Source organism: Thalia democratica, chromosome 2, assembly GCF_965202585.1.
Source record: "Thalia democratica chromosome 2, ktThaDemo2.hap1.1, whole genome shotgun sequence".
Classification (NCBI taxonomy): domain Eukaryota; kingdom Metazoa; phylum Chordata; class Thaliacea; order Salpida; family Salpidae; genus Thalia; species Thalia democratica.
In genome coordinates, this window is record NC_139166.1 from 53,040,293 (window position 1) to 53,067,357 (window position 27,065).

Consider the following 27,065-nt stretch of genomic DNA (forward strand, 5'->3'; position numbering starts at 1 on the left):
ATCTTTTTGAGCAAAAACTTGCAAAGGTTTGAAAAAATGATGAACTATTTAAAAATTATACATTTCCTAAAGAAGGTTTTAATTCTCTCCTGAAATTCAAATCAATTAAAATATGTAATTAAAATCAAATGCGTTTCAAACTTTGTTTATAGTTTTACATTGTAATCGTTTACTCTCAAACTTGTTAGAATGTAACTTTCTATGCTAAGCATGTATTGAGGAATGTATGACAATATGAGCAAACTTTGTTTTAGATCATTCCAACATCATATGAAGTTAGAAATGGAAATTATGAATTTGTAACAATCAAACAACTTAGAATAATATGTCCAAATGTTAGTTTGTACTTATTTAAAATGACTAATCGCTACCTATAAACAACTTATTGCAAAACATTTTTTAACGTCTGTTTTGTATAATCAACTTTGCTTTGATTACTTAAGATTTACTTGAATTTTTTTTATTTACACTAGAGACAAAACATAAACAACTCAAAAGTTAAACAAAAACAAACATCGTTACAGTTATTAGAAAACATTTTTATTTTCAAAAAACTCTAACAAAACCTTATTCAGAAATTTATTAAATAAACACTTTTTATTGTAAGTTTGTACTTGTTTAAAGAAAACACATTTATTTAGGTTTGAAAAAACTAAGTTTTTTTTTATTTGTAGACATTATAGTTTCCACCTGTTTTTTACTAGTAATGTTTTACCAAGTAGTCGTAAAAAACTGTCTGAAAGTACGTACAAACACTTAAATATTTCAGATATATTTAGACCTTTTAATGTAATTAAGTACCATTTAACTACAAGACAAACAAATTTTTTCATTATAAACTTTATTAAAAACTTAAGCGCTTTCGGAATGTCCAAATTCCCTTATCAAAATGCTAAACACTCCCTAGTTAAACTAACACAAAATAAATTGAGTGAAATTATATCATTTGTAAAAAACACAACTAATTAAAACGACAAGTAATTAACAAAAATGGATTTTTATAAACAATTAAGACAAAATGGATTATTTAAATACATTAATAGTTACTCTTGATCCTTTATCAGGACCAAGCTGATTATTCAAATTTGGCTGGAATTTTTTAATTAGTAGAGCTTCTGAAGATAATAATTCATTATACGAATTGCACATTTTAATAACTTTGAAACAATTATAAATATTTTTAAAATTAGTACAAAGTACACAATTTTCAATATGTTTAAACACCGCACTGTTGGTTGGAGTCGCATGTTCTTTAATTCTGACGAAAAGTTGTCTTTCTGTCTCACCAATGTACTGGTTGTTCAGATCACCTGGACACGTAAATTTATAGACAATACAACTTTGATACAAGCTACTTATTGAATCTTTTAGAGAGAAATATTTCCCTACTTTTTCTGATCTATAAGTAATGCGTACTTTTACCCCGATGCTTTCAAATACTGCTTTTATGTTCTTGGCGAATTTCTCTGACGTCTTTTTAACATATGGTTTTGTAATGTATTGTTTCTTATCATCTTTATTTTCAATTAATTCTGTCTCAAAGGTGTCTTTCTTTTGTATTTGTTCATCGATAAACTTGGCCGGAAATGAGTTTTTAATCAACAGCTCTTTTACCTTTTGCCACTCGTCATTTTGTAGATCTTCTGTAACGAGATTTTTTATTCTGTGATTCAGGTTTTTTACTAAATATCTCTTCCACGACTGCGGTACACACGAGTTAAAATTCATGAGCACGCCCGTGCTTGTTGGTTTTCTGAATATTGATGTTATAAACTTCTTGTTTTTTATTGTCACCTGTGTATCGAGATATGGTAGTTTACCTTCTTGGCAAGTCTGGATTACAAATTTCATGTCTTGATGCATATTGTTGAGTTTTTTATCAAACTGATCTATTTGTTCTTTATTTTGGAAAATGCAGAAAATGTCGTCAACATATCTGCAGTACATTCTAGGCCTTGCAGTTTTGTTGAGCAGCTCTGTCTCCAATTGGCTGAAAAACCAGTTGGCCAGTAAAGGGGCAAGAGGTGAGCCCATTGATAAACCGTTTGTTTGTTGATATATGGTCCCATTGAACACAAAGATGCTTTGTGAGCATGCTCTTAGAAGATTTTTAAATACTGTTTGAGTCATTTTTGATCGAGCAAATATTGAACTAGGATTGTCTATGTCTATGTATACTTTCGTAACTTTATTAATAGTCTCCTCCAACGGGACGTTGGTATACAAATTTTTTACTATATTTATTTTACTTACAATTTTATTTATTCAAAGTTATATAATACAAATGAACAGATAAATTGGATGAGAGTTGTGTCAAAGTTAACAAATAAAGTTAATGTTGATGACAACACAGTTGTAAGAGTTGAAAATTACAATTCATTTTTTGCAAAGTTATCACAAGTACTTGATCAAACTCCACCAAAGTTTGTAGATGGTATAGTTATAAAAATAAACATAAATATTAATTGTTTAAATCTTGTTAAGTTTTATCTAATGTTTATTTTTAGTTAGGTTTTTAAAGTTTTATTGTGTATTGAAGCTTATGTGAATTATATCTACAACCTACAATTACAGTTGTTAAAAATAAATGTATTAGACATGTTTTAGGTTTTCTAAATAAAAATGAAAATCAGAGTTAGTTGCTTTTTAGAAATACTGTTAGATTTAATTTATTAAAGTTTTGATGAGCTAATAAGTTAGTTTATATTATTAATCTATTAAAGTGTTATAACATAATGTTTTTCTTGTATAACTACATTTTAAAAACATAGTTTCTAGATAGACAAGCTTAAGAAATAAGTTGAATTTTAAAGAAAATATTCTTTAATTAAAATTTATATTCGTTTGTTTTTTGTTCTTTTTTAACATTACTAGACTTATGTTAACTTACAATATTTTGAAATTAGTCTCGACATTTTTTTAACCAAAACACAAATAAGTTATGACTTTTATTCGTCTTTGTAATTTGGTATCTTTAAAAATTAAAAAAATTATGAAACTTAAACGTTTGTTAGGTTTAAAAATAGTTTCTAAAAGCGACTAACTGAAAAAATAAATCTAAAAACTTTTGATGTAAACCAGTTAGCTATACATAAATAAAAAGAAAGTTTTGTTATATCCATCAAGTTCATAACATATGATAATACTTTTAGAGTTATTCAACAATACTTTATCTGGAAAATAGTTTATAAATTTGCAATGAAAACTTCGTATGAACAGAATGAAAATTACAAAAGATATCTAAATAACCTATTTTCAAATGTGAGTTTTTTTCAAATTATTTTTAAGATTTTTTGAAAAATATGTTCAGTAAATGAAATAAATGTCTGCAAGTTTTAGATGAGATTTAAATACAGGTTTAACAGTTTAAAACTTAGTTAACTTTTGCTTATAATAGTAAACTCAATACTTTAGTTTCAACTAAACTAAAGGATTTATATTTTATTATAACTAAACAATTTTAAGCTAACTAAATTTTTCATATATAAGGAGCATAAAAAATTACAAGAATGTAAAATAGACTTAAACTACATTAAAAAACTACTAAAATACTGTAAAAAGTAACAACTTAAAGCTAGTTAGAAAGTAAAAACCTAGCACATGTGTATATTTTGTTATACTACTTTTATTTTTAAAGTAGACATTTTTTTCGATTAAGCAAATATTCAGAAATAAATAAAAAGAAATTGTGACATTAATGTTTGTAATCTTTTGGACAATTTTGCATAGTTAATAATGCAACAATTTTGTTTTAATTACTGTTGTAAATTTTACAGTGGAAATATTTCCACTATCCGAAGTACAATGGGTTCGTTCAGCAAAAACTAGAAGAGTGTTTGTTTCTTGTAAAGAAGTTTTTCAGACTTCCACTTGGCATAATGTACGCAAATAACCATTTCAACAGCGTTCAGAAAAATCATGTAAGTTTAATAAATAATGTATTTATGAAAATTTAAAGAAGGAAACAAAATATTGAAAAAAATGTATACAAAGTATAAATGCTTTTATAGCTAGTTTAAAAAGGTCTTAATTCTTTTTTAGTGATTTTAACTAAAGCATTAAACCTTTTTTAAAAGAAAGGATTTAAGAAAAATTGTTTAAGGTCACTTTTATAGATCTTATTTATTAATTATATCTATAAAAAAAAGTTAGAGTTAATCTCAATTTAAACAGGTCGATTTAAATTTAACGAAAATAGTTTTACAACTCTAATCAAAAAAACAATTAACTTAAAAATAACAAAACCTACGTTTTAAGAAACCGATTATAATGATGTTTTTGATTATAAAATAAGCAAAAGTATTTTTTATAGTTTAAAAAACTATTAAATTAATCTACTTTAGCAAGTTAAGAAAACAATTGTCCTCTTTTAGTAATTTATGAAATTTAATCAACTTGCATGTATTTAAATAAAACTTATTTAACTAAAGTAATTTCTTTATTTTATGCTCACCGATTAATGATTAACTACTTATTTAGATTATTGAATTAACTACTAAAAAACTTAGCAGCAGTTTAGATAGTATGATACAAACTAATTTTATTCTATATTCTCTAACATGACTATATAAGGTACTTTTCGATGTTAAAATTGACTTGTTAATTTTACTACAGTATTTAATTTCTGTTTAGAAACTAGACTATTTCTTAATTTGATATATACACAGATTTTTTAAAGTATAAAATCATTCTTTTAAGAACCATATTATCATGTTTTGTTTCAGGTAAAAGGTCTCTCAGACATTGCGAAGAACATGATGTACGAACAAATACGACACAATGACTGGCTGAGTGAAAAACCGAGACAACTTTTGCTTGAAAGGGTATGAATATATATATGTATATATAATTTATTGTAGAAGTAAGATTTTAAAAATACTGGTACATGTGTTTCATAAAGCTTTAATTTTTATAAAGATCTAATCATCAGCCAGTTCAATTCAAAAAAATTAAATAATAATAAATAGATTAAATAATAAATTATTTAAAAGCCGAATTTATTTAAATATATATGTATACAATATATTCATATACATCTATATGTATGTATATATTATATTTATATACATATTGAAACAACGGAGCAAAAAACTAAAACGAACAATAAAATAAAGCGATATATATTGTTTGGTACAATCCCTCATTCTGTAGTTCAGTCAAAACAAATGTCGGCAGAGAATTTATAAATCTAGTAAACTACATTTCAATAAAAATAACCCCTTATTAAAGACCTTCAATAAATACAATACACAAATTAATTTTTATTGTATGGCGAATTTGGAGAGATTAAATAAGTCACACAAACAAAGGATTTTTAACAAAAGTAAGATAATCAAATATCAGTGTAATTGCGCTAGTGGCTGCAAATATCATTTGAAAGGGGACAATTGCCGATCGGGAACATTATTTACAAGGCAACAGATAACTCTGACCTTGAAAAGAAGTTCGAAATCGGCTTATGCTCAACTCAGTTCAGATTCTAGTATGCTAACCATAAAAACTCTTATAACGATGGTGTATACGAGATGAGAATGAGCTTTTAAAGTTTATTTGCAGCCGAAAGCGCAAAAACATTGATTTTGAATTAACTTGGGAGGTGATAAAAAGAGCACAGCCAATAGCAGATGGTAATAACCCTGTTTGTAGGCTGTGCTTAAAATAACCAATAGCCGTTGTGTATTCGTTGAAAAAGAAAGATTGTTTAAATAAGAGGAGTGAATTCATATCGTCTTGTCGACATATGAAAAAACGTTTGTAGTTTTAGTGAATTTTAGTTGTTTGTTTAGTTAGATTGAAGATCAATTTTTGCACCGAATATTTGTAATGTACAATATCAACTCTTACATCATATTATATTTTGTTTTTTTGTATAACATTTGCATCTCTGTTTAACAAAGTGATTTTTGTTTTATATTGAACCAGCTGAAGATAAAGACAATCTTTTTTTGTCTTTATGGAACATATGTTCTGGAATTTTTTAAATCGCATTTTCCTAATAAATTATTTAAAAGCCCTTTAAGTGGGCTAAGTAGAAATTAGTTGAGTTTAAATAATCACCTTATTTTTTAAATGTATGTATATATACATATAGAAAAAAAAATGTAGTTAAAAAAACTTAAACATTTTCCACAGAGCCCACTTTAGAAGGGCTTTTAAATAATGTATTAAGAAAAGTAGAATTTTAAAAAACCAGAACAGACGTTTCATAAAGCTAAGTTCTTTAATTATCAGCTAGTACGGTTTGAAACATAATTTCTGTTTTTTTAATCTACTTTTCTTAATAAATTATACATATATACTTAAAAAATGTTACTGCAAACTCATTATTTTACTTTTTTTCAGTTAGAAAACTTGCAAGTTAATATTGGATATGATGATGTATCGTTACCACTGTTGAATGAACGTTATTTTGTTAGTAAAATTTTAAAAACTTTGTTCGTAAATATACTTTAATACGCTTGAAACTAAACTCTAAACATTATAAAACATATTTCACAAACTTTTAAATGCTTAAATTTTACTAACTGTCATAACTTTACTATGCAAAAACAAAAAAATGATGAAATAAGTTTATTTTAAATTTTAATTTTAACTTTTGTAACGCACAGAAAAATAACATCTTTAGTAAGTAAACTTCATAACATTTGCTTTTTTTCTTCATTAAAGTTATACTTAGTAGTCAAGAATGATGCATTGTAACAAATATATAAGAATTTATTGTGAATGTTCTTACTGAGTAAATATTTTTCACTAAATATTTTGTTGTATATATTAGAACTAGAAAAAACTTTAACCAATTAATTGAAAGTAAACAATAATTGAGTAGATATTATTTGTCTTAAATATTTCTTAAATACGTTAAACTATTACAAACTTTGTAAAATAACGATGAATGTTTTCAAAACACTTTTTTATAAGATGTACATAAAAATATAAAGTTAGTTAGTTTGTTTATTTTAAAGTATTTTGTAGTATGACTTGTTCAGTTTTTCAAAGCTTTAGTCAAACTAATTTACATTAAAAATATAAGTATCAAGTACATAGCTTTGATTACAGTTGTAAAAGGTGTTCCGTAAGAATATATTGAAAATTTATTAAGTTGTGACTTTATAATATCGATCCTATACGAGTACATTAATTAAAAAAATATAAAAAACTGCTATACATGTTAGTTTAATTATTTTCTACAAAAAACATCTACACTATCACTTTTCAGATTTTTAAATTTTACACTAAACCAGACCTCGAATAAGTTTAATTGTTAGTACAACTTCCGTCATTTATAAACTTTTAGTATTTTTTAAATATTACTAATTTTATAATGCCTTATAGTATGTGACCAAACAATTAAGGTTATTCTAAAAACTTAGATTCATATTTCAAAAGATGAGTTTTTTAGCAACTACATTGCTTTAATTAGATGGAAAAGAAGCCAGAGAATTGATAAAATTACCAGTGAATCTCTGAGTACAGATAAGTAAGTCAACACAAATCAATTAATATCTTCAAAAACTCTTGAAAATTACCTTGTTTTTCAAAAAGCAAAAAATTTCAAACTTTCATATAAAAAATCAACAATGTTATTACTAAACGTATAACAAACTTATTTGTGTAAATTTATGCTAACTTCTTATCAACAAACAGTTGGAAAATTCCGTTTTATTCGACGACTCCATATTATGACAGATTGGAAAACGCTGCTTATATTCCAGCTGGTTTCTTTCAACCTCCGTTTTATTTTCAACATAAAAACATGTAAGCTATTTTTGAAACGTTGTTTTTTTATTTCCCTCATAAGCTAATATTTTGACAAAATTACTACATATTGTCTGCTGGATAATGTCTTGACAAAAAAATACTTTTTTTAGAATTATTTCTTTTGTAAAAACTATATATTTACAGTTTATGCAAGAAAAACAGTGTTCGTGACTACTTTACCTGTTTAATTTTCACTAAAAAAAATTTGATTTTGAACTAAGCTACTTGTTAACATTTCTTGTACTAACAGTGAACAAAATTATGGTACAATAATGACATCACTTGGACATGAAATATCACACGCTTTTGATAATTTGGGTTGGTTCAATGAACTTTACTGGAAGTTTTAATTAAATACTTTGGTATTTTCATAAAGAGTGGGCAAACTTAGTTTGCTATACAAGTATAGTTTTAAAATTAAACTTTAAACAGTTAAACTAATGTTTTGTATTAATAATTTTTAGCACAATGAATAAGTTAAAAATTTGGTAAATTGTCGTAAAACTCTTTAAAGCTTCTAATCTATTAAACGAAGATTGGTTTGATGAATATAATGGAAATTACGCTGATAAAGCTGATTGTTTTGTGAACGCTTACGGAATTCATCCTGAGGTTTAAACATTTTTTTTAACCTTTAAACTTTACTTTTTGATTTTCACTAAGGACTTTTTAAGTTAGAAAAGTAAAACTAAAACAACTATTTTACTAAACATATTTTTGAGACTTAATATATAGCAAGCGAATAAATTTGAAAAATAACAAAAACAACTATTGAGAGTTGCTTTATTGATTTAGTTCCTACATTTTTTTACTCACTTAACCTTAGCAGACAGTTATCATTGTTATGTTCTTAATACATTTTTTTTGTTATACAGGTAGACGGAGGTTATACTTTATATGAAAACCTGGCTGACTATAATGGCTTAAAAATTGCGTACAAAGTTAGTTTGTTTTGTATGTAGAAATGTGTTTATCGATAACATTTTATGTTTAAAATGACTAGGTTTGATCAAAATTTTTAAAAATACTAAAAAGTTTAGTAACTATAAAGAAACTAGTGTTATGTAACACTTTAAAAGTTCACTTATAAATACATAAAATTTGTTTTGTTTAAAAATCATTAAATAAAATTCTCAAATCACTCGCTTTTTTTTAACAATTACTTAATAATCGTTGTATATATACAATAGACTAGAGCTAAAAGGGTTTTTGAATACAAATGTACTTTTGATTTTTAAGTAAAAACATTAAAATAAAGAAAAGTCGTATTTTAAACCAAGGATGTACATAACTTTTTATTAGTAAACTTTTAGTAATACTTTATACTAACATATATTTAGATGCAATTGTTTATTAACTATTTATTGTTTTACTAAACTGCTAATAGTGGTACATTTTTGTAATTAGAAATAATATGCGAAACTGTTTTATTTTCACAGCTAATTTATTTTAAAAATTAAACCAATTTTAAAGAGATAAAAGTACTAAATTTTTAATGTTTAAATTTGTGTGTTATGTTTTTATTAAATATTTGTTGTCTAAACTTAAAACATAAACTTGCTAAATACTACAATATTTTAAAAAACTAACATTTACTGACAAACAAGTTCATAATACAAGTTCTAATACATATAGAAAAACAAATAAAATTTCAAGGCACTCCAAAAATTAAAAGCACCAAATTTTAAACCAAACGAAATTCTCAACTTGACGAGAGAGCAGCTTTTCTTCGTGTCTCACGCCCAGAGCTATTGCTCCAAAGAGAGAGATCTGTACAGCGGAAGAAGAAAAGCAGGCCCTCTTCCCACCCACTCCCCGAACAAAGTTCGAGTTGTGGAGACGCTTTCGCATTTGCAAAAATTTTCCGACGCGTTCCAATGCTCAGTTGACAGTAAAATGAACAAATCTGATAAGTGCAGCATGTGGTGACGAAAATTTTTATATGGAGAAAAGTACTGAAATGTTTCTTGAAACTATAAAATAAAATAGTGTAAATTTAAGCTATCAATCTTAACGGATTTTTTTTTTCAGTTATGCATCAAAAAAAAATTAAAACGTTTAAAAGCTAGTTTACTTTTTTAGTTGTTTAATAAATTATCTTATTTGACTAAATGTTGACTATTTAGTACAACTATTTGTTTTTCTAGATTTTCTTGCTTTAATTTCAATTTCACGCTATTAGCATTTTGAAATATAATATATGAGAATATTTTTATAACCAGTAAAAAAATATACGTATTTTTCGTGGTTTGCTTTAGACTAAAAAAAAGGCCAAAACGTCCCACTTTTTATGGGCACTAGCACTGACCCAAAAAACCCAAACTCATAAAAAAACACAGAACTCATTTTAGCTGTATCAAGTTCTGTAAAAAATATTTTTTAAGAAAAAATTAATATTTGTGTGTTAAAACTTTTCAGCCAAGAAAAATGCTAAAAAAGAAAATTTCCCCTTGTTTTTGAAAGGTTGTCGTTTTTACTAAACTGTTTTAGAACTTTTGAAAGATCTGCTAAAGAGGATTTTTAAAGTAAGGTGTTATAACTATATTTAAGTTAGATTTTCTTGTCAGCTACGTAGCTTATTCATTTTTAATGTTAAAGTAAAACATTTTCAATAATGACCGGGTTAGAAAAGATCGAGCCAGATGTGATCAGGTTAGAAATGATCAGGTTAGAAAAGATCAGGTTAGAAATGACCGGGTTCGATATGACCGGGTTCGATATGATCGGGTTACATATGACGGGTTATAAGTGATCGGGTTAAAAATAATCGGGTTATATGTGATCGGGTAAGATATTACCTGGTTAGAAATGATCGCGGGTAAGAAATGATAGTAAACCATATATTACTACCTCAATGTGTTTTCTTAAACACTTAACTTGTAATTCAAAAAAGTATTTTTAGTAACTTAAACAATTTTTGATATGTTAAAAATATTTATCTATTTAATGAAATAGGCAAAAACTTTTTTTTAGTTGCGTTTTACAACTTCTATTAGATAAATGTTATTAACTCAACTGTTATTTCAAATACTGAAAATCATAATAGTTTACAAAAATTTGATGCGACCAGTGATTCTACCTGGAATTATTTTGTTACTAAATGTAAACTTGTTTTAGAAAAGGCATTTTGAAAATAACTTTACAAAATTCTAGCGGCTCTTAAAATTATTTTTACTTGATTATTTCTACATGGACGCATTTTGGTATGTGTAAAACACCCGTAACATTTTCTACAGGTAGGTTTACAAAAACTCTTAACATAACTATTTCTGTTTCTAAATGAAAACGTTTGAGCGTAGTAGTGTAACTAATCCCTGAATAAGACAATCTCTTCGCTTTAATTTCAGCGGCAAGAACTTTACGATTAAATTCAGTCCAATCTGTTAATTAATGATAAAGCGTACAAACACTCAACTCAAGTTGCTCTATTACTTGCTTTAACTGCTTAAAAATGTTTTAAACAAATTGTAAATTGTGTTCTCACAAATAAAATTAAAAAACTTAACGAGCTTAAATTCTCGAACCATTTAGCAAGTAATTTAAGTTTAGATAAGGTTTTATTTCACCGTATTTCCGTAACCAGACGACGAGCTAAAGCTGTAAAATGTTTTAATACTTCTAGATACAGCAGTTTTTGAAAACACTTTTGACTAAGTCATTTATGCTGCTTACACAAGAAAAATAGCTGTTTAAATCATGTGCTTATATAACATGTGTTTATATTTATATATACTGTCTATTCATATATTTTCTTGTAATATTTATATGTGATATAGTGTTACGCGCTAAGTCTGCTTCTATTTTTGTTCCATTTTCAAATTCTCGGATGAGACTGCGGCAAGTAGTGTTTGCTTCTTCTACCCAGCTGTTTTCTGACCTGATGAAAAAGTAATTTTTTGCTTTATATGAAAATGGTGATAGAATGTTACACAAGCACCACTTTGAGAAATATACCTATTTTTGTACTTTTTTTTACCATATTATTTAAATAAAAAAGATTATTAATAGTGTTTTTTAAAAAGGCGTAGAATATCTTTAAATTTAGTTTATGTTATTATGTTTACATCTACTTCAAAAAAAAAAAGATTTAGACTGTAAAAGTCTCTAGCTGGAAAAATATTTAAAGTGCTAAAAAACAAGATGTGAGCTTATAAATACTAATTATCGTTATTATCGATAACTACTATAGATTATAAAAAGAATTAAATCATTGTTTATTTATTTGTACCTTAGGATCTGTCCAGCCGTGAAATTTAGTTGTACCAAATAAACGTAACTGACCACCAGTATCAAAAAAATTTTTATTTCTAAATTATTAAAATACAAAAAAGTTCTATTTTCAAAGCATATCAGAAACATTTCAAACCTTAAATTTGATTAAACTATTTTGCTCAAAAATGTTTTTATATTCAACCAATACCATTTATAATTATAAACCGATTAACTCACTCGTCACAATCCTTCCATTTACAAGGTACAAAATAACATTTCTTACTCCGTCATTTCTTCTTCCAACAATTCTCTCAACATCATAATCCATATCACCTTTTTCTACTTCATTAGCTAAAATGTTTTTTTGAAATAAAGTTTAATTAAAAACACTCACGGTTTTTTAAAGTTGAATTATTGTGTTTTTGGGAATGATACTAGCTATCATACAGCAGTAAGTACTAAGTAGTTAAAAAGCGAAAATTTAAAAGTGTAGTGTATAGAAAATCATAACTATTTTTTTAGCCAAAAGGGGGATTTTGAAAATGAGTTTTGGAAGCCCTGCCTAATTAATTACTGAAAATTTAATTACTAACTAATAACAGCTTTTTTATTATTAGTATAACCAACTTTAGGTCAAAGATAGTTTAGTTTAGATATATTTTTGGCTTTTGTTTTATTGAAATTAATTAACTTAACTAAATTATTTTATATTAGTCAGTCATGTTTTAATTTTTATTTTACATTCATTATTGATTATAAACTATAATATGTTATACCTTAAAACTGAAAAAAAATCTAACTTGAAATATGTTTAACATAAATTTTTAACTTGAGCTTATATCAAACAATGTTTATAAGTGTTCCTTATAACAAGAATAATGATTAGAATTTAATCTTTTAATTTATTTCACAACAACCAAATACTTTTTATCACTTATTAAATATATTTTGATTTAATTTATTTATCACTTTTTTAGTATTTAAACAGTTAGTTATAAAAATTACCAAAGCAATAGCATGAGCTTAAAATTTAAATTCTAAACTGATTCAACGTATAAAACTATTTTTATTTGACATGTTCTTTTAAAACATTTATTTAAGCTCTCGAAACATTATTAAAAATATTTTTTTTTTGATTATCAGATATTAAATTTTTTAAGCAAATGTGCAGTTTCTAATCATTTTTTTTTATACTACAAAATACAAATATTGAAATAATTTTTACTTAAGTGTTCTTGCTTTTATATAGTATTCTAAGTCAATAATTTTCACTCATTTTAATTTCTTCATATTTTAAATAAGCTTATGGTTAAGTAAATGTTTAAGTTCAAAATTTAAGAGTTTTCCAAGTGTTATTGTATTCTTAGTATTTATTTTAATGTATATCGTTTGATTCCTATGAAAAATAAGAAAATCAGTTTATCAAATGCGATAGATTAAACGACGCTCAAATTTTCTACTTAAAGAGCTTGGTTTGTAGAAAGACTATAGATATTTGTTTATCGAGCTACAATTTAGTTTTTACCTGATCTGTCTAGTGCTAAAATAATATTATTTGTAACTGTTTAAACTTTTTTAATAAAATTAAAACATATAAAAGATAAATAATATACACTAAAAAAGAAACAGAAAAAAAAAACTCAAAACAACTTTATTTTTTTCTTTATTACTTAACTTAATACAGTACAACTTTTGACAAAATAAATTAAGTTTATTGAGACACTTCTTGTTTTTTATAAATTTTCTTATTTTTGGTTAAAAAATAAAACATTTAAAGTTCAAAGACAATAAAACAAACACAACAAAATAACAATCAGGTCTAAATTTTACTTAACTTGGCCGAGGCGACCCTATTTTAAACTATATGGTCCTTGATAATATCAAAGCTACTGTACAGAAAATAAAAATAGTCCAAATTCACCCAAGCTAAAAATCTGTTTAAATTTAACAATATTAGTCAGGAATGGAATTTTTGACCATTTAAAAATTTAAAGTTTTTGGTTAATTGATGTTTGTTTATAGACCAAAGAAAAAAAAAAAGCTATCAAATATTTGGTCCAAGGACCTGGTGTACGAAAAAACCTTTCGGTTATCGAGTCATACACCAGGATACAGTTTAAAGTCATGTACCCTACTGCAAGTAGACCTATTTGGGTTATTGTTTTAAATAAAATCTCAAAAGGTTAAAAATAAAAAAGAAATATATATAATTAAATATTTTTACAACCCAAAGTTTCACCAAAACTAAGGTTCCCATTTTAATCAAAAATTTTACAGTTTATTGAACCACAAAAAGAAGACACTCAAGATATTTGGTCATACAAGTTGGTGCACAAAGAACCTTTCGGTTATTGAGTCACACACCTCTTTGATACCTTTTAAGGCCATAGGGGGGGTAGGCCATGTTTTTTACAAGTTGATCTTATTTTATAGAGTTTTTACTAAGCTTCAAGTTGCTTTTTACCGTTTTTAAAAATTTGAATTAGTTTTTAAGATATGACCGGCCAAAGTCGGGCCGCATAACAGGTTCCTTATGGGGAAGGAAAAACTAAAACGGCAAAAAAAGACTAATGCATTCAAAATCTATCTCCTCCTTCATTTTTTAAGCAATCTTCTTCAAACTTTCACAGTCTATTCTTTATACAATAACAAAAAAACGTTATTTGTGACTTTAAAAAATTTTAAGTAAAAATACCTTTTTTTTGAAAAAAAAAAATTTTTTTGATAAAAAATCACTTTTTTTTTTTTATTGTTGTCATAAAATTTTTATTTTTTAAAATTATTAAAATTCACAAATAACGTTTTTTTCTCATAATGTAAGGAACATTTCCTGAAAATTTGAAGAAGATTGCTTGAAAAATGAAGGAGAAGATAGATTTTAAAGCCCGTTTTTAAAAACTCGAGAAAAACGGCTTTAAAGTTACCCTTTATATACCCTTTATATAAACAACCCTTTATATAACCGGTCATAAAAAAAAAGTTACTTAATATTTATAAAATCTAAAAAAAGCATCTGAAAGATTATGAAATTTACTATAATATAAGTCTATATGTTATTTTTGGTCAAAAAATGGCTTCTACCCCCCCTATGGCCTTAATGTCTTGTCCAGGACACATACTCCAGATATATTGAAAATTGGGGTTACCCCTCATGCAGATTTGACCCTTTGTACAGAGGTGTCGTTGTGCATGTTTGACCTGTCCCCTTATATGTACACCAGGGTCTTTATGCTGGGTCTTTATGTTTTATGATTATCTGGTCAATAAAAGAGTGATAAAAAAAATTGAAACCAATTTGATATAAAACTGTATTTTTTTAACTTTTTTTATTTTTTTATTTTTTTACTGAGTTATATTTTAAGTTAGTTGATTATTTTAATTATTTTTTTTACAACTAGAGCTAAAAGTAAAATGTTAATTCAAGTTTAGTTTTACTTTATTTTTTTGAGTGTTATGGTAAGATATTACTTAGAAACTTTTAAAGTGTTTTTTTTTCTAGTTTTTTATATTTATCATGTATAAATGTTAATATAAATGTTAATAGTTTATTATTTTTCTTTTTCTCAGTATTTCATTATTTACTAAATCTATTTACAAATTAATTTATTTACTTAAGTATTTGTTTATGTAAATTTGCAAAAGCAGATAGTGAGTTCACAATGGTGGCAGTTACCACACAATTGGATTGTTGATGTATTATTTTTCTTTCAGTGTTGGTAGATACTTGCTTGGAGATCATGATTTTGTTATTTTTAGTGATGAGATTTCAACCTTGTGAATGTTTGCCAAATGATGTATCACCAAGGTTTTTTAGTTCAGTTAAATAGCTAGTAATTTAATTTTAATTTTTTGGTCAGTTTAATGTTTATTTTAAAGGGCAGGTAGAATTACAGGTGATGACAACTTGCTTGCTTGACCTTCATAAATCGTTTATTGCTTAGAGGGAAGAGTAAAGCTGATTTTTTTTCTAATACCATAAAAAATATGGGATTTACTTTGATAAAGTTCACAAAATCAATACTTTTTAGATTTCATACTTTTAAAGTTTTATTAAAACTATGATATTTTTATGTTTTTATAGTAAAATTAATAGTTATATAATAATTATTAGCAAATAAGCAATTGCCTAGCATCAAAACTATAGTAAAAAATATTTATCAATTTTCATAAAAATATACTTTTGTTAAAATATTTGTGGAGTTTTTACTTTTTTGTTTACTATTTATATTTTACTATAGTTTATTGAACAAAAAAATGAGCGCTCAAAAAGTTTGGTCCAAGGACCTGGTTTAAGAAAAAACCTTGTGGTTGCCTGCTAGATATTAAAAACTAAATATTTGTTGGCCTCAGTTATAGTTTTTAGTCTTCATAACAGATCCGAAATATCAAGTGTAATTTATAAATTCTCTGTAAATTGTTTCCTTTTTTTTTTTTTCAAACCTTAGTATATTTAGGGTTAGTTCATGAATTTTATTTGTAGATCACACTTTTACCCTTCATTGATGGAGTTTCCTACCCTTGATTTACATACTAAGTATACCCTTAAATTACTGTTTCTTTATTAATACTTTAGTAACTGCTATTAAAGTTACTTCTGTTAATAACTTGTGTCAAATGGCTACCTTCATATAACAGACTGCTACACACTAAGTCTGAAATCTTTAAAAAACTCAGGCTAGTTTTGATAGTTGTTTATAAATCTCAGACTAGTTTTTGTTTGACTTTAATTTTACATTTCTCTAAAGCTATGATTTTATTAGGTCCTTTTGTTTTTATGTTAGTATTTTTGGTATTTAAACTTGTTTAAGGGAATAGGGGGAGGTAAGGGCTTTTTTTTACAAAAATTAACATAAGCTTTTATATTAAAGCTTGTAGTATAAATAAAGTAAGTTTTTTAAAAAGTGTTAAAATTTGTTGTCATTTTTGTGATATGTTTTTGATACAAATGTATGGACATCAGTTTTTCATTATTCATTTACTTGGATATTTAAAAGTTCACAAAAAAATTATCTTCTCTTTCATTTTCTAAGCTATTGACCTTAAATTGTCAGGAATTGTTCCTTGCACTATAAGAAAAACCATACTTCAACAATAAAAAAAAGTTTAAAAAGAAAAGATAAAATGAAATTAGTTTTTATTTTATTATAAAAAAAAAACAGTATGTAATATGTCAACTAAACCTTTTTAGTTGTACATTTTATTTTATAAAAGTAACCGTAAATTCTATAACAAATAAGAAACAATAGTATCATATAAAAGCATCCAACAAAAGTAACTTAAAGATGAAGATAAACCGGAGCTTACCTCAGTGTTTCTCTTACTCATTAAAATTTGTGCCTAGTAGATTAAAAAATGTAGGGCACTGATTATTGTAAAAATGATTAGAGTAAAATCTCAAGTTTTTTTTTTTTAGCCTAACTCATTAACTCGTTCAAATCAAGCTAGTTTATTATGTTTTTTTTTACTATATAAGTCAACTTTATACAAATAGCTGAATTAAAGGTTAAAAATAACATAGTTAATGTAACTTTAAAGTTTTACCTTGAAAATTAGGGTAGTATAGGTATTCTTGCAATCTAAATTTTAACTTACCACAGCTAAGTCAGTGAAATGTTCTTATGTTTCTAAAAATATTTGTTTAATAAAAAAAAATAAAGAAAACATTGGGAAACATCCAACAGAGCTTAAGCTTATACTAATGTGTGCTGTAAGACAAGCTCAATAATCCTGATCTCAGTCTACCCAAAGCTTTTGATCTGATGATCAAAGTATTATAATCAAACCTTTTATATAAAAAATTATTAGAGTTGATTAAAATGTTAGGTATAAGAGTCAATACTTCTGTTTGTTGTGTAATATTTAAAAGGAATAACTTAAGTATTTAAATTTATTCTAATTGTTATCATTTAGTTTGCTTATAATTTAAGAAAAATTTTATTTACCTCAAATGTTTATATAACTTTCAAAGTAAAGTAAAACTAGAACATAAATTATGCATTTTCATTGTTAATTGTTAAAAATAAGTTATTTTAGAAAACAATATTTTATCAATTTTGTTAATTTGTTATAAGTAAATGACATTTATTATTTTATACTTTACTAAAAAGTGATTAGTTTAAGTTTGAAAAATATACTAATATTTGTTTAAAGTTTCAATATAAGATAATTTTTATATATTTTCAAAAATTGTACTTCAATAAAGTCTGTTTTTATAGCTTAAACTTGAAATAAAAACTTAAAGTCAAAAAATATAAAATAAAGATTTTAACCACCTTAGTTGTAATAAACAAAATATATTTTTTTGATAATCAACTTCAAGTTTTTTAGGTCATTAATTTACAAAAATGTCTCAAGTTTCCAAAGCAAAGGCGAATTTACAAAAGATAAAATTGAAAAAAAGTATTTTTGATGAAAACATGGATGTGCTACAGCGGCAATCCAAAGACCCTTATAGCGCTGGACTGCAGCTTTACAACTCCTCCTTTGTTGACCCCAACATTCTGTACTCTGATGACAGAATGCATAAGATAAGAGCTGAAAGAATGGTCAATGAGGTGGTTTCAAATTTGTCCCACCAGGTTCAGAAAGAAATAAAACAAAAACGTCCAGAGATAAGTAGACAAGCGTATAACTATATAAACCGTAAAAATAATGTACCATTAAAAAATATAAATAAAAAAGCAAAAGAAACAAATAAAAGAACATATTTGTTCCCTGCTAAGCCACTAATCACAAAAAGCAGACCAAGGCCTAAACAGATTAAAAGTGAGGAAGATTTGAATTATGTTTATGGACAAGCTGCTCATTCTAACAACAGACAAACTGTGTTTAACCCTTACATTCATCTAAACTCACCAGAAAAAGAAACCAAATACAGACAAAAAAAGGTTTTAGAAACTCTAGAGGTAAACAGGGTCAGATCAGAAAAGGTACAGACAGAAATTGCCCCTACAAGTCCAAAAGATGCAAAACCCAATCCTTATAAAGTTACCCATTCAAACAATCTTTTAACATCAGCCATTCCTATTGGACCACCTCAAATAATGGACAATGGTGAAGAGGCCGTTGTTATTGATGCCGTCAAGTATTCCTGTCACATGAGCACTGAGACTGAAAGCTTATCCACTCCACCATGCTCACCAATATTAAAGCAGAAAAAATATCATGATAGTAAAAAAGTTCCTAAAGTTGCAGCTGGTATCAGTAATGATGAGTTACCCGGAAACTTCACAAATAATGATGATGATGCCTCAAACAAGAGTTTGCCTGTCCGTATCCAATTAACAGGTGATAGTTCTTATTTGTTAAATTTTGACAACCAAATTTTAATGAATAAATGTGATACATCTTTGCATCAAGTAATAGATTGAATTGTGTATGAAAAATATATTTTAGTATCTTCTTACTTGTCTTTCTTTGTAAATTTTCTCTCAGTTACAAGATTGTTTTAAGGCTTAGCATAATTTAAAGTAGATTTTGTTATAAGAAATCAAAGCTCATGACTTCAGTATGAAAGATCAAAAATGTTTAAAAATTATATTTCTACTACAACTTTTAATCAATTTTTTTACCTTTCATAGTTTTTTAATTATTTTTTAGTTACATGAGGAAATTTATAAAATTATGAGAAAAAGTCAACCACTTTTCGAAGTGAAAATATTTTGGGAAACTTAGAACAAAACATTTTAAGTTTTTTCAAATGTCCAACATGTGAATGAGTTAAAGAAATATTTCATTAATAGTTTCAAAGTTTTAATAGTTTCAAAAAATAGATACACATTTTAAGTAAGTTTTTATATTTCCATAAAAAATTAAAATCTATATTTTTTGAAAGTTACTATACCTAAAAAACTAATCAATCTTTCTAACTAATTTTGTAAAATGTAACTTATACTTTAAGCTTTTGAGTAAAAGTCAGTTTGATATTTTAAAAACATATAACTCCTTTATGATCATAATTGTTGTTTGAGTTAATTTAAAACACACAAAAAAAAAGTTTTTAGCGTGTTTAAACTTTAGTTTCCTCAAAATTTTAGTTAACTTTTAGGGAAATTTAAGTAATATGACATTTTAAGCGTTTAATTAAAAAATCTTAATTAACTTTCTGATATCTAAATCAACATAAAAGTTATTTTTAATGTTTTGAGTAAATTTATTTGTATTGTTTTTTATAAGCATTTTCACTTTTATACTAATATTAAATAAAAAAATTAACAATTTCTTCCTCTTATTATTTATTAATTTGATACAACAAAAGTAATACTTTATTAGTAATGATGTTCAATATTAGTGTTAAGAGTTAATAAGTTTCCTTTCAACTAATCAATTAAGACACACCTTTGTTTAATTCATACAATTAATTTGAAATATTAGTATTTGAACTTTAATTTATTTGAAAGTTAAACTGTTATGAGTAAAAAGTAGTAATGTTTAAAAAACATTGTGAAAGTTAAAGTTTTATTTATTTCAAATTTAATTTCTGTACACTTAATTGTTCAATTAGCTTTTCAAATTAAAAAATGTATCTCTAGAAAAATAACTTGAATTTGATATTTGCTAAAAGGACAAATATTTTCATTATAACAAAAAAAAGCTTCATTATCATTACTATAGTAATTTTTTAATTTTTACTGTAAAATGTAACTTTTATAATCAACTTCAAATTTTGTGTAGTTTCGTACAGTAAGCAGAATATCAAAGTTGAATTTATTTAATTTTTTTGAAGTTGTGACAAAGCTTAGTTTCAAATCATTACTTTTTACTGATTGAGTTAAAAATTGTAAATTCAAATAGGAATAATTAGTTTATAGAATGAATATTTTAAGAAGTAGAAAATTGGTAGCTTGTCTTAAGTAAACATTTTATCACAAATAAATGCTGAACTTATTAGTTTTTATTTTATATTTTGTAAGTTTTAGGGTTGCTGGAGAAGTTAGGTTACTATTACAAGTTGCTAAAACATTTGTAAAATTTTCAAAACTTGTTTTATTTTATCAAGTTATATATTATTATTTCATGTTATAACAGTGTTAATAATTTTGTAAGCAATTTTTAAAATTTTTATTTTATTCTAACATATAAAAAAGTGTTAAACTTTTGAGATCGTTTTAATTTTTGGAAGCTTACCTTTTTTCTGTTTACAATGCTTTTAATCAGTTTTATGTGTTATATTGTTGATGGTAAATAAGTTTGTTTTAAAATAGTTTGCAGAGAACTGTTTTTAAATATTATTATCATTTGTTTTTATTATAAAATTTGAAATTTTAGTCAAGCACAATAGAAAATAGTTAAAGACTTAATAAATGTATTTTCTCTTATAAAAATATAAAAAAGTAGAATCTTGGTTTTGGAAATTAAAATAAACCTTCTAAGTAGTTTTGGGCGTAAGAAGGTAAATTATTTTTTGTAAAATTTAACACTAACTCTAATATAAAGGCTTAAATATAATTTAAATAAAATTTACATTTTAAAAATTAGATGTAGTTATTTTGTAAAAAGTTTCTGGTACAAACGTATTGACCTTAGTTTTTTGTGATTTCAAAAATTAAAAAACCTACTAAAAGTATATTCTCTGGGTTATTTTTTGAGCTAAGGATTAAAAATTTTTAGAAAACTTTTCTTATGTAGTTTAAAAGATGTTGAATTATAGTATTAAAAAAAGTATTGAAACATAAAATACTTAAATTAAAAACTGAAAAAAGTAGTTCTTGTAAAAAAAACTTATTTTAAAAATAAAAAATGTTTTTACTTTCAAAAAAAATTTAATATTGGTTTAACATTTAACAAGGACCTAGTGTGAAAACTTGAAGATAATCATTTTGAAAATAAAGGGAAAAAAAGATTTTTAGTAGAATAGTCTTTTGTTAATTTGTGACTTCCATGGTTAAACTCACTGACTTTGATGGCTTATATCTCAAAAGATACTTTGAAGCTTGTTAAGCCGTTAAAAGTTTCTGATCGCTAAGATATAGCTCTACAGAACAAGCTAGAACCCTATTTTATGCCCTAAATGCTTTAAATTTTCATTAATGAAATATTGTGTTAGATATTTAAAAAGTTATATTGAGCTTTAGTTTACCTTTACAAATATATTGATGTTTTATAATTTTAAACTATTAAAAAAGAATTTTCTGAATTGGCTTTAAAATTAATAAGTTTGAAAATAGCATAAATGTTTATATTACAGTTAGAAGTTTAAATATCCTTTGAAACTTCACAAAAATTTCTTGAAAACCAACTATTTTCCACGATCTGATTATAAGTTAAAAAAAATATTTTAACATTAAAAAAAAGTAAATAAAAAAAGTATAAGTAAAATAACTAGGTTTTGTATGCTCAAAACGTTTTAATACGTCTTACTAACTAACATAAAAGTTTTATTTGAAAAAAGTTAACTAAACACGAAGAAAAAAAGTGTTTTCATTTCTATATAACATAATTTAAGTAGTAATTGGTGGTCTTTTGTTTTTCTATTAATTACAGTTTTTTAGTTTATGTTCTTGAATTTTGAATAGTTACAGTGTATTTGAAATTATGTTATAAAACATTTGTGTTCTTTATGCTTTTTCACAGCTGAACTTTGTATTTTAGCAAAAGTATAGTTTTGTTTTATAAAACACTTTTTTTTAGAAAATTGATTTAACTTTAAATTTACTTATAACTCATAAAACACTTAAAGTTTTACATTGAAAAAAAAGTTGTTCTCATTTTAATATTGCGCATCTAACCTTTCAAAAATTTGATACTGTTCTTAGTAAGGGTAAACTTGTTTATTAAATTTGCAGTTTCATAAAAAAAAGAGTATGCTAAAAACAAACTATAAATTTGTTTTTTGGTACAAAAGTTGATTTATTTTTTATTTGGAGTTCCAAGTTTAAAACTATTCAAAACTTATAAAAAATATATTGTAATTAAAATATTTTAAATAAAACCCCGTAAAGATGCTGTTTGAATGACTAATGAAACACTTAAAAAATCATTTATATCGATTATAAATTTTTGAAGAAGTTAAGTATCAAAAATTGAAAAACAACTGTTCGCTCTTACCTTCAGTAATTATCCTTAAATTTAAATATCATTTAGTAGTATGTTTGTAAATATTGAAAACAATTCTAATATCTGAAGTTTTAGTTCTGCTTGTAATTATTCAATGCTTTGATTATAAATGTCTAAATTGATTCACAAATATATTTTATCAAAGTACTGCACTAACCACTTAACTTTACATATAATCGAATCATACTTTATACTACTATAGAAATATAAGGCTAACATTATGAGTAAGGCAACCAGTAGTTATAATCTTAGGCGTTTTAATGTTAGTGCATAAGCTTTTAGGTTTTAAAAAGCATCATAGATTATTCGCCCCACACATAAACCCCACCTTCATACTTTTTAAACTTTAACAATAACAATTGAGAAACTCAAACGTTTTCCAACAGGCTCGCAGCAAAGAGAAAAAGTAATACTGGAATGCCCCAACATGCTGTGCTCTGTAGCCCCACCCCGCGGTGAAAATAAAAACGAAGACAACGTGCCGATAGTGAGGAGGTCAAACAAGGTTTACAGGGACCCGTGCGAGCAGGAGACGACGGAGTGGGTGGAGAGGGAGGTGATGGCGAGGGTGCTCAGTGAGATGTATCCCAAGAAGGGGTGGCAGCGCGAGAAGGAAGGAGGGAAAGAGAGGATGGGGTTAAGAGAGGAAAGGGGACTCCCCTTGACCGTGGACCCGGGATTCTCGCTGCCGAAGAAGTCGTTGGAGGCGCTGATTGACGAGGAGCTGAGAGAAATTATAAGGCACATGATTGGTTAGTGTCAATGAAAGTAATTGATTTGAGTTTGTGCAAATATTATTGGTTTATAAGCTTACTAAATTTTATTGTTTCTTTCCTTGAACCTAACTTTAAACTAAAAATAGACTCAAAAATGTGTACTTTTAAAACCTGGAGGAAATTTTGAAAACCTGGATAAAATTTGCCAAAGACATTTGGCAACCCTGACAATTGCAATTAAGCTGAATATATGTAGATTTACTTTTAATTTAAGTAATCTAAGATTAGCTAGTAGTCTTAATTGCTTTTGTGTAGAAAAAAAAGTCATATGTTTTATTTTTTTAACTTTTTTAAAAACTTTTGACCATGTTTGTGCTTCATGTGTTCCTAAATTATTCCACCTTTAACTGAATTCATCACAAGTTTAAAGTGTAGGCGTCCTGATTACTTTGCTATAATATGTATGATTCCTTTTTCTATTGAGGATTTTATTAATTCAGGTACTTGAACTGGTTTTGTGAATATTTTTAAGCTCAATTTTGAATAAGTACATGGTAGTTATTAGCATAGCGGGGTAAGGGTATTTTTTTCACAAAAACTAACATAGTTTCTTATATTAAAGCGTTAAATATCAGTATAAGTAATATGTCAGTTTTTATAAAATGCAGAAAGTAACCGATACAAACGTATAAACCTCAATTTTTTCATCGTCATTTTACTCGGAAATCAAAAATTCACTAAAAATATATCTTTCCTTCATTTTTTAGCTTTTGTTGTCAAGTTTTCAGAAAAAGTTTCTTGCATTATAACAAAAGTCCTATTGTAACTAGTAAAAAAAAAATAAAAAAATAAATTATTTTAAACCAAAAGAATGAACAATGACCACACGACCAACAACAACAAACCAAAAACTGGTCATGGGTGCTGTTGTTGTTGGTCGTGAGGTGAGTTTACTTGTTTTTATAAAATCAATTAGTTTTAAGTAATTAATAATATTTGTTTTTGATAGCACAAAACATCTCAACTTTGTTGATGATGGCCGGAACTAATACTGATTATGACCAAAAGAAAAAACATTTTTTTCGAAACTAATTTTTTCCTTGTAGTTTTTTTAATTATTACAGAAATCACTGACAATAATGCAGAAGCAAATATTCAGTTTTTTTTTTTAAGACCGAATTTTACAATGAAAAAAGGCAAAGTTTTAGAAAATCTTAAAATAAAAATAAAAGTTATGCTTTTGAAAAAATAAAAATAGTTGAAAAAAAAGTTGTTTAGTATTCTAAATGATATAGCAAACATTATTTAGATAAAGCAGTTGAAATTTAATCTGTAAAACCTATTTAAAGCAAAGGATGAAATTAAACTGAATACATGTGTTTATTAAAATAGTTTACTGAATTATATTTATATAAAATGACAATTTATAATAAAGTGAAAGCTGTCAAAATAAATTATTCATGCACTATGTCATATAGATTCTAGTCAAATACTATGTTTTATTTAATAAAATACTTATTAACACTTAAGTTTTTTGAAAAAAAAAACAAAGGTTTTATTTTAAATGGCATGCAACTTTATTAAATATATATTATCTATTATTAAATACATTGCTGTTCTCGATACATAGTAAAAAATAACTTATAACTTCAAACAAGTTATTTTTATAGAAGATTTTAAGTTAAATTAAGATTTACCTCTTTTTTACGTGTAATTACAGGTTAATTTTTCAGATTTGAAAGTTTGAACAAACTTAATTTTCCAAAAAAAAAAAATTAACATATTTTTTCGCCTATCACTATTTTCTATTTTAAATGTTTTAAAATTTACAAATTGCTGAATGTGACAATAGCAAAGTACTTTTGCTTTCTCTCACCCCAATCACACAGTCTGAGAGGAACGTGCGTCAACTCAAAAAAGTACTTTGCAAATTTTGTTTTAGTTTTAAAATTAAGTGACTGATTAAATCAAGTTTTTTACAATTTTCAGGTCAAAGTAAAATCTCATGTCAACCAACCCCCAAACCACCGCCGCCAAAAAGTCCCCCTCCGCCCAGGAGAAAAGACTCTCGAATAATCCAGATTGAGACCCCGCCAATCACTCCGCAATCGTCCATAGTAGAAAATTCCCCCGAAGCTGAAACTTGCGCCACCCCTCCGCAAACGACCGCCAGCATTTCCGAGGAAACAACTTCACAAGAGTTCAGTTCTTACAAACCCAAGCAGCTTTCCTGCAACCTCAACACGACCGACGATGACGTCAAAATGCAAACTCCCGACGTCACTCCGGCGTTATCCGTGACCAGCCCGCCAAAAACTCCGCCTCCGAAACAAAAACCGGAAAAGAAAGAGCCGGTTTTTGTCGACCCTTGGGAGGGTGTGGGTCACCCGCTCGAGTTCGAGGCCAACCCTCACCTGGGCCACCGGCCGGCGTCGCCCGACGTCAGGATTGTCAGGGACGACGTCTGTGACGTCATAGTCACGAGGGAGGACGAGGAAGTGGCGGACGCGGGCGTGCAAGCCGACACTTCCGAGTCTTCGCTGGACACTATGACCGAATCGCAGACGGACCAGGTAATATCGCAGGGAGAGCTGGTCATCAGCCACGGCGAGATCAAGCCCAAGGAAATTCCGCACCTTAACAAGCTGATGCCGTACCACGACGACGAAGTTTCGTCCAATCAGAACGAAGAAATGTCTGAGGAGAGGAGCGAGGGGGAGATCAACCCGCGCAACCTGAGGAGAAAAATTCCCGGAAAGTGGCCGCCGCAGTTTCCGAGCGTGTACGCGCGACCCCGCCGCCCCCTGCCGACGTCAGAGTCTGTTGATGACGAAATAAGCGTGGGCGAGGTCGTCGCCAGGAAGCCTCGGGGGAGTTCAGGTAGCAGGAGTAGGGCGGATGCGAGGAAGGAGAGGTTCGAAAAGTGGAAGGAGCAGCGGAGAGTGTCGCAGGATGAAACTGACGAAGACGCTCTGGCCCACGTGTCCGTCGGTGAGTACCTAGCCGATGACGACATAATAGATAACACTCAGGATGACGTCATCGACGTTTCCGATGACGTGGTTGATAACACTGGCATCATAAACGTTGTGCCTGCTGATGCAAGTGTTTTTGATGACGTTGTGGACACGATACGTGTCGGTGACGTCATACAGGTGGAAGAAATGGGGACGGGTTACGGTGTTGCCATGGAGTCGACGCTGCAAACGACGGGGAATTCTCAAATTCCGATAGATTCGTTGGACGAAGTGGCGGGAAACAAGGTGGCCGCCGAAAATTTCCCCTCGGTTATTTTGGAAGATTCCGAGCAAGATTTTTAAAGTT

General features: G+C 27.0%; 3 protein-coding genes across 3 annotated transcripts; 2 read left to right on the forward strand and 1 right to left on the reverse strand.

The window, feature by feature from the left end:
• Nucleotides 1-1,103: 1,103 nt before the first annotated feature.
• On the reverse strand, nt 1,104-2,130 carry LOC145828702 (uncharacterized). The gene is made up of 2 exons (XM_082936457.1): nt 1,423-2,130; nt 1,104-1,115 (listed from the first exon to the last, which is right to left on the reverse strand). Exons 1-2 carry the CDS (start codon nt 2,128-2,130, stop codon nt 1,104-1,106), a joined length of 720 nt encoding a protein of 239 aa, XP_082792583.1.
• A 492-nt stretch (nt 2,131-2,622) lies between these two features.
• Nucleotides 2,623-9,687, forward strand: LOC145828703 (endothelin-converting enzyme-like 1). The gene is made up of 8 exons (XM_082936459.1): nt 2,623-2,634; nt 3,777-3,920; nt 4,725-4,823; nt 7,371-7,477; nt 7,645-7,715; nt 8,273-8,370; nt 8,634-8,699; nt 9,415-9,687. The coding sequence occupies exons 1-8, from the start codon at nt 2,623-2,625 to the stop codon at nt 9,685-9,687; spliced, it is 870 nt and encodes a 289-aa protein (XP_082792585.1).
• An 8,656-nt stretch (nt 9,688-18,343) lies between these two features.
• On the forward strand, nt 18,344-27,065 carry LOC145829373 (uncharacterized). The gene is made up of 3 exons (XM_082937143.1): nt 18,344-19,257; nt 23,412-23,777; nt 25,731-27,065. The coding sequence occupies exons 1-3, from the start codon at nt 18,387-18,389 to the stop codon at nt 27,059-27,061; spliced, it is 2,568 nt and encodes an 855-aa protein (XP_082793269.1). The 5' UTR covers nt 18,344-18,386; the 3' UTR covers nt 27,062-27,065.

Coding starts and splice junctions, on each gene's coding strand:
- LOC145828702 (XM_082936457.1), bottom strand. CDS start 2,130: ATGACTCAAACAGTATTTAAAAATCTTCTAAGAGCATGCTCACAAAGC.
- LOC145828703 (XM_082936459.1), top strand. Junction 3,921..4,724: donor ACAGCGTTCAGAAAAATCAT/GTAAGTTTAATA, acceptor GTTTTGTTTCAG/GTAAAAGGTCTCTCAGACAT. Junction 7,478..7,644: donor GAATCTCTGAGTACAGATAA/GTAAGTCAACAC, acceptor ATCAACAAACAG/TTGGAAAATTCCGTTTTATT.
- LOC145829373 (XM_082937143.1), top strand. CDS start 18,387: ATGGATGTGCTACAGCGGCAATCCAAAGACCCTTATAGCGCTGGACTG. Junction 19,258..23,411: donor TGTCCGTATCCAATTAACAG/GTGATAGTTCTT, acceptor GTTTTCCAACAG/GCTCGCAGCAAAGAGAAAAA. Junction 23,778..25,730: donor AATTATAAGGCACATGATTG/GTTAGTGTCAAT, acceptor TACAATTTTCAG/GTCAAAGTAAAATCTCATGT.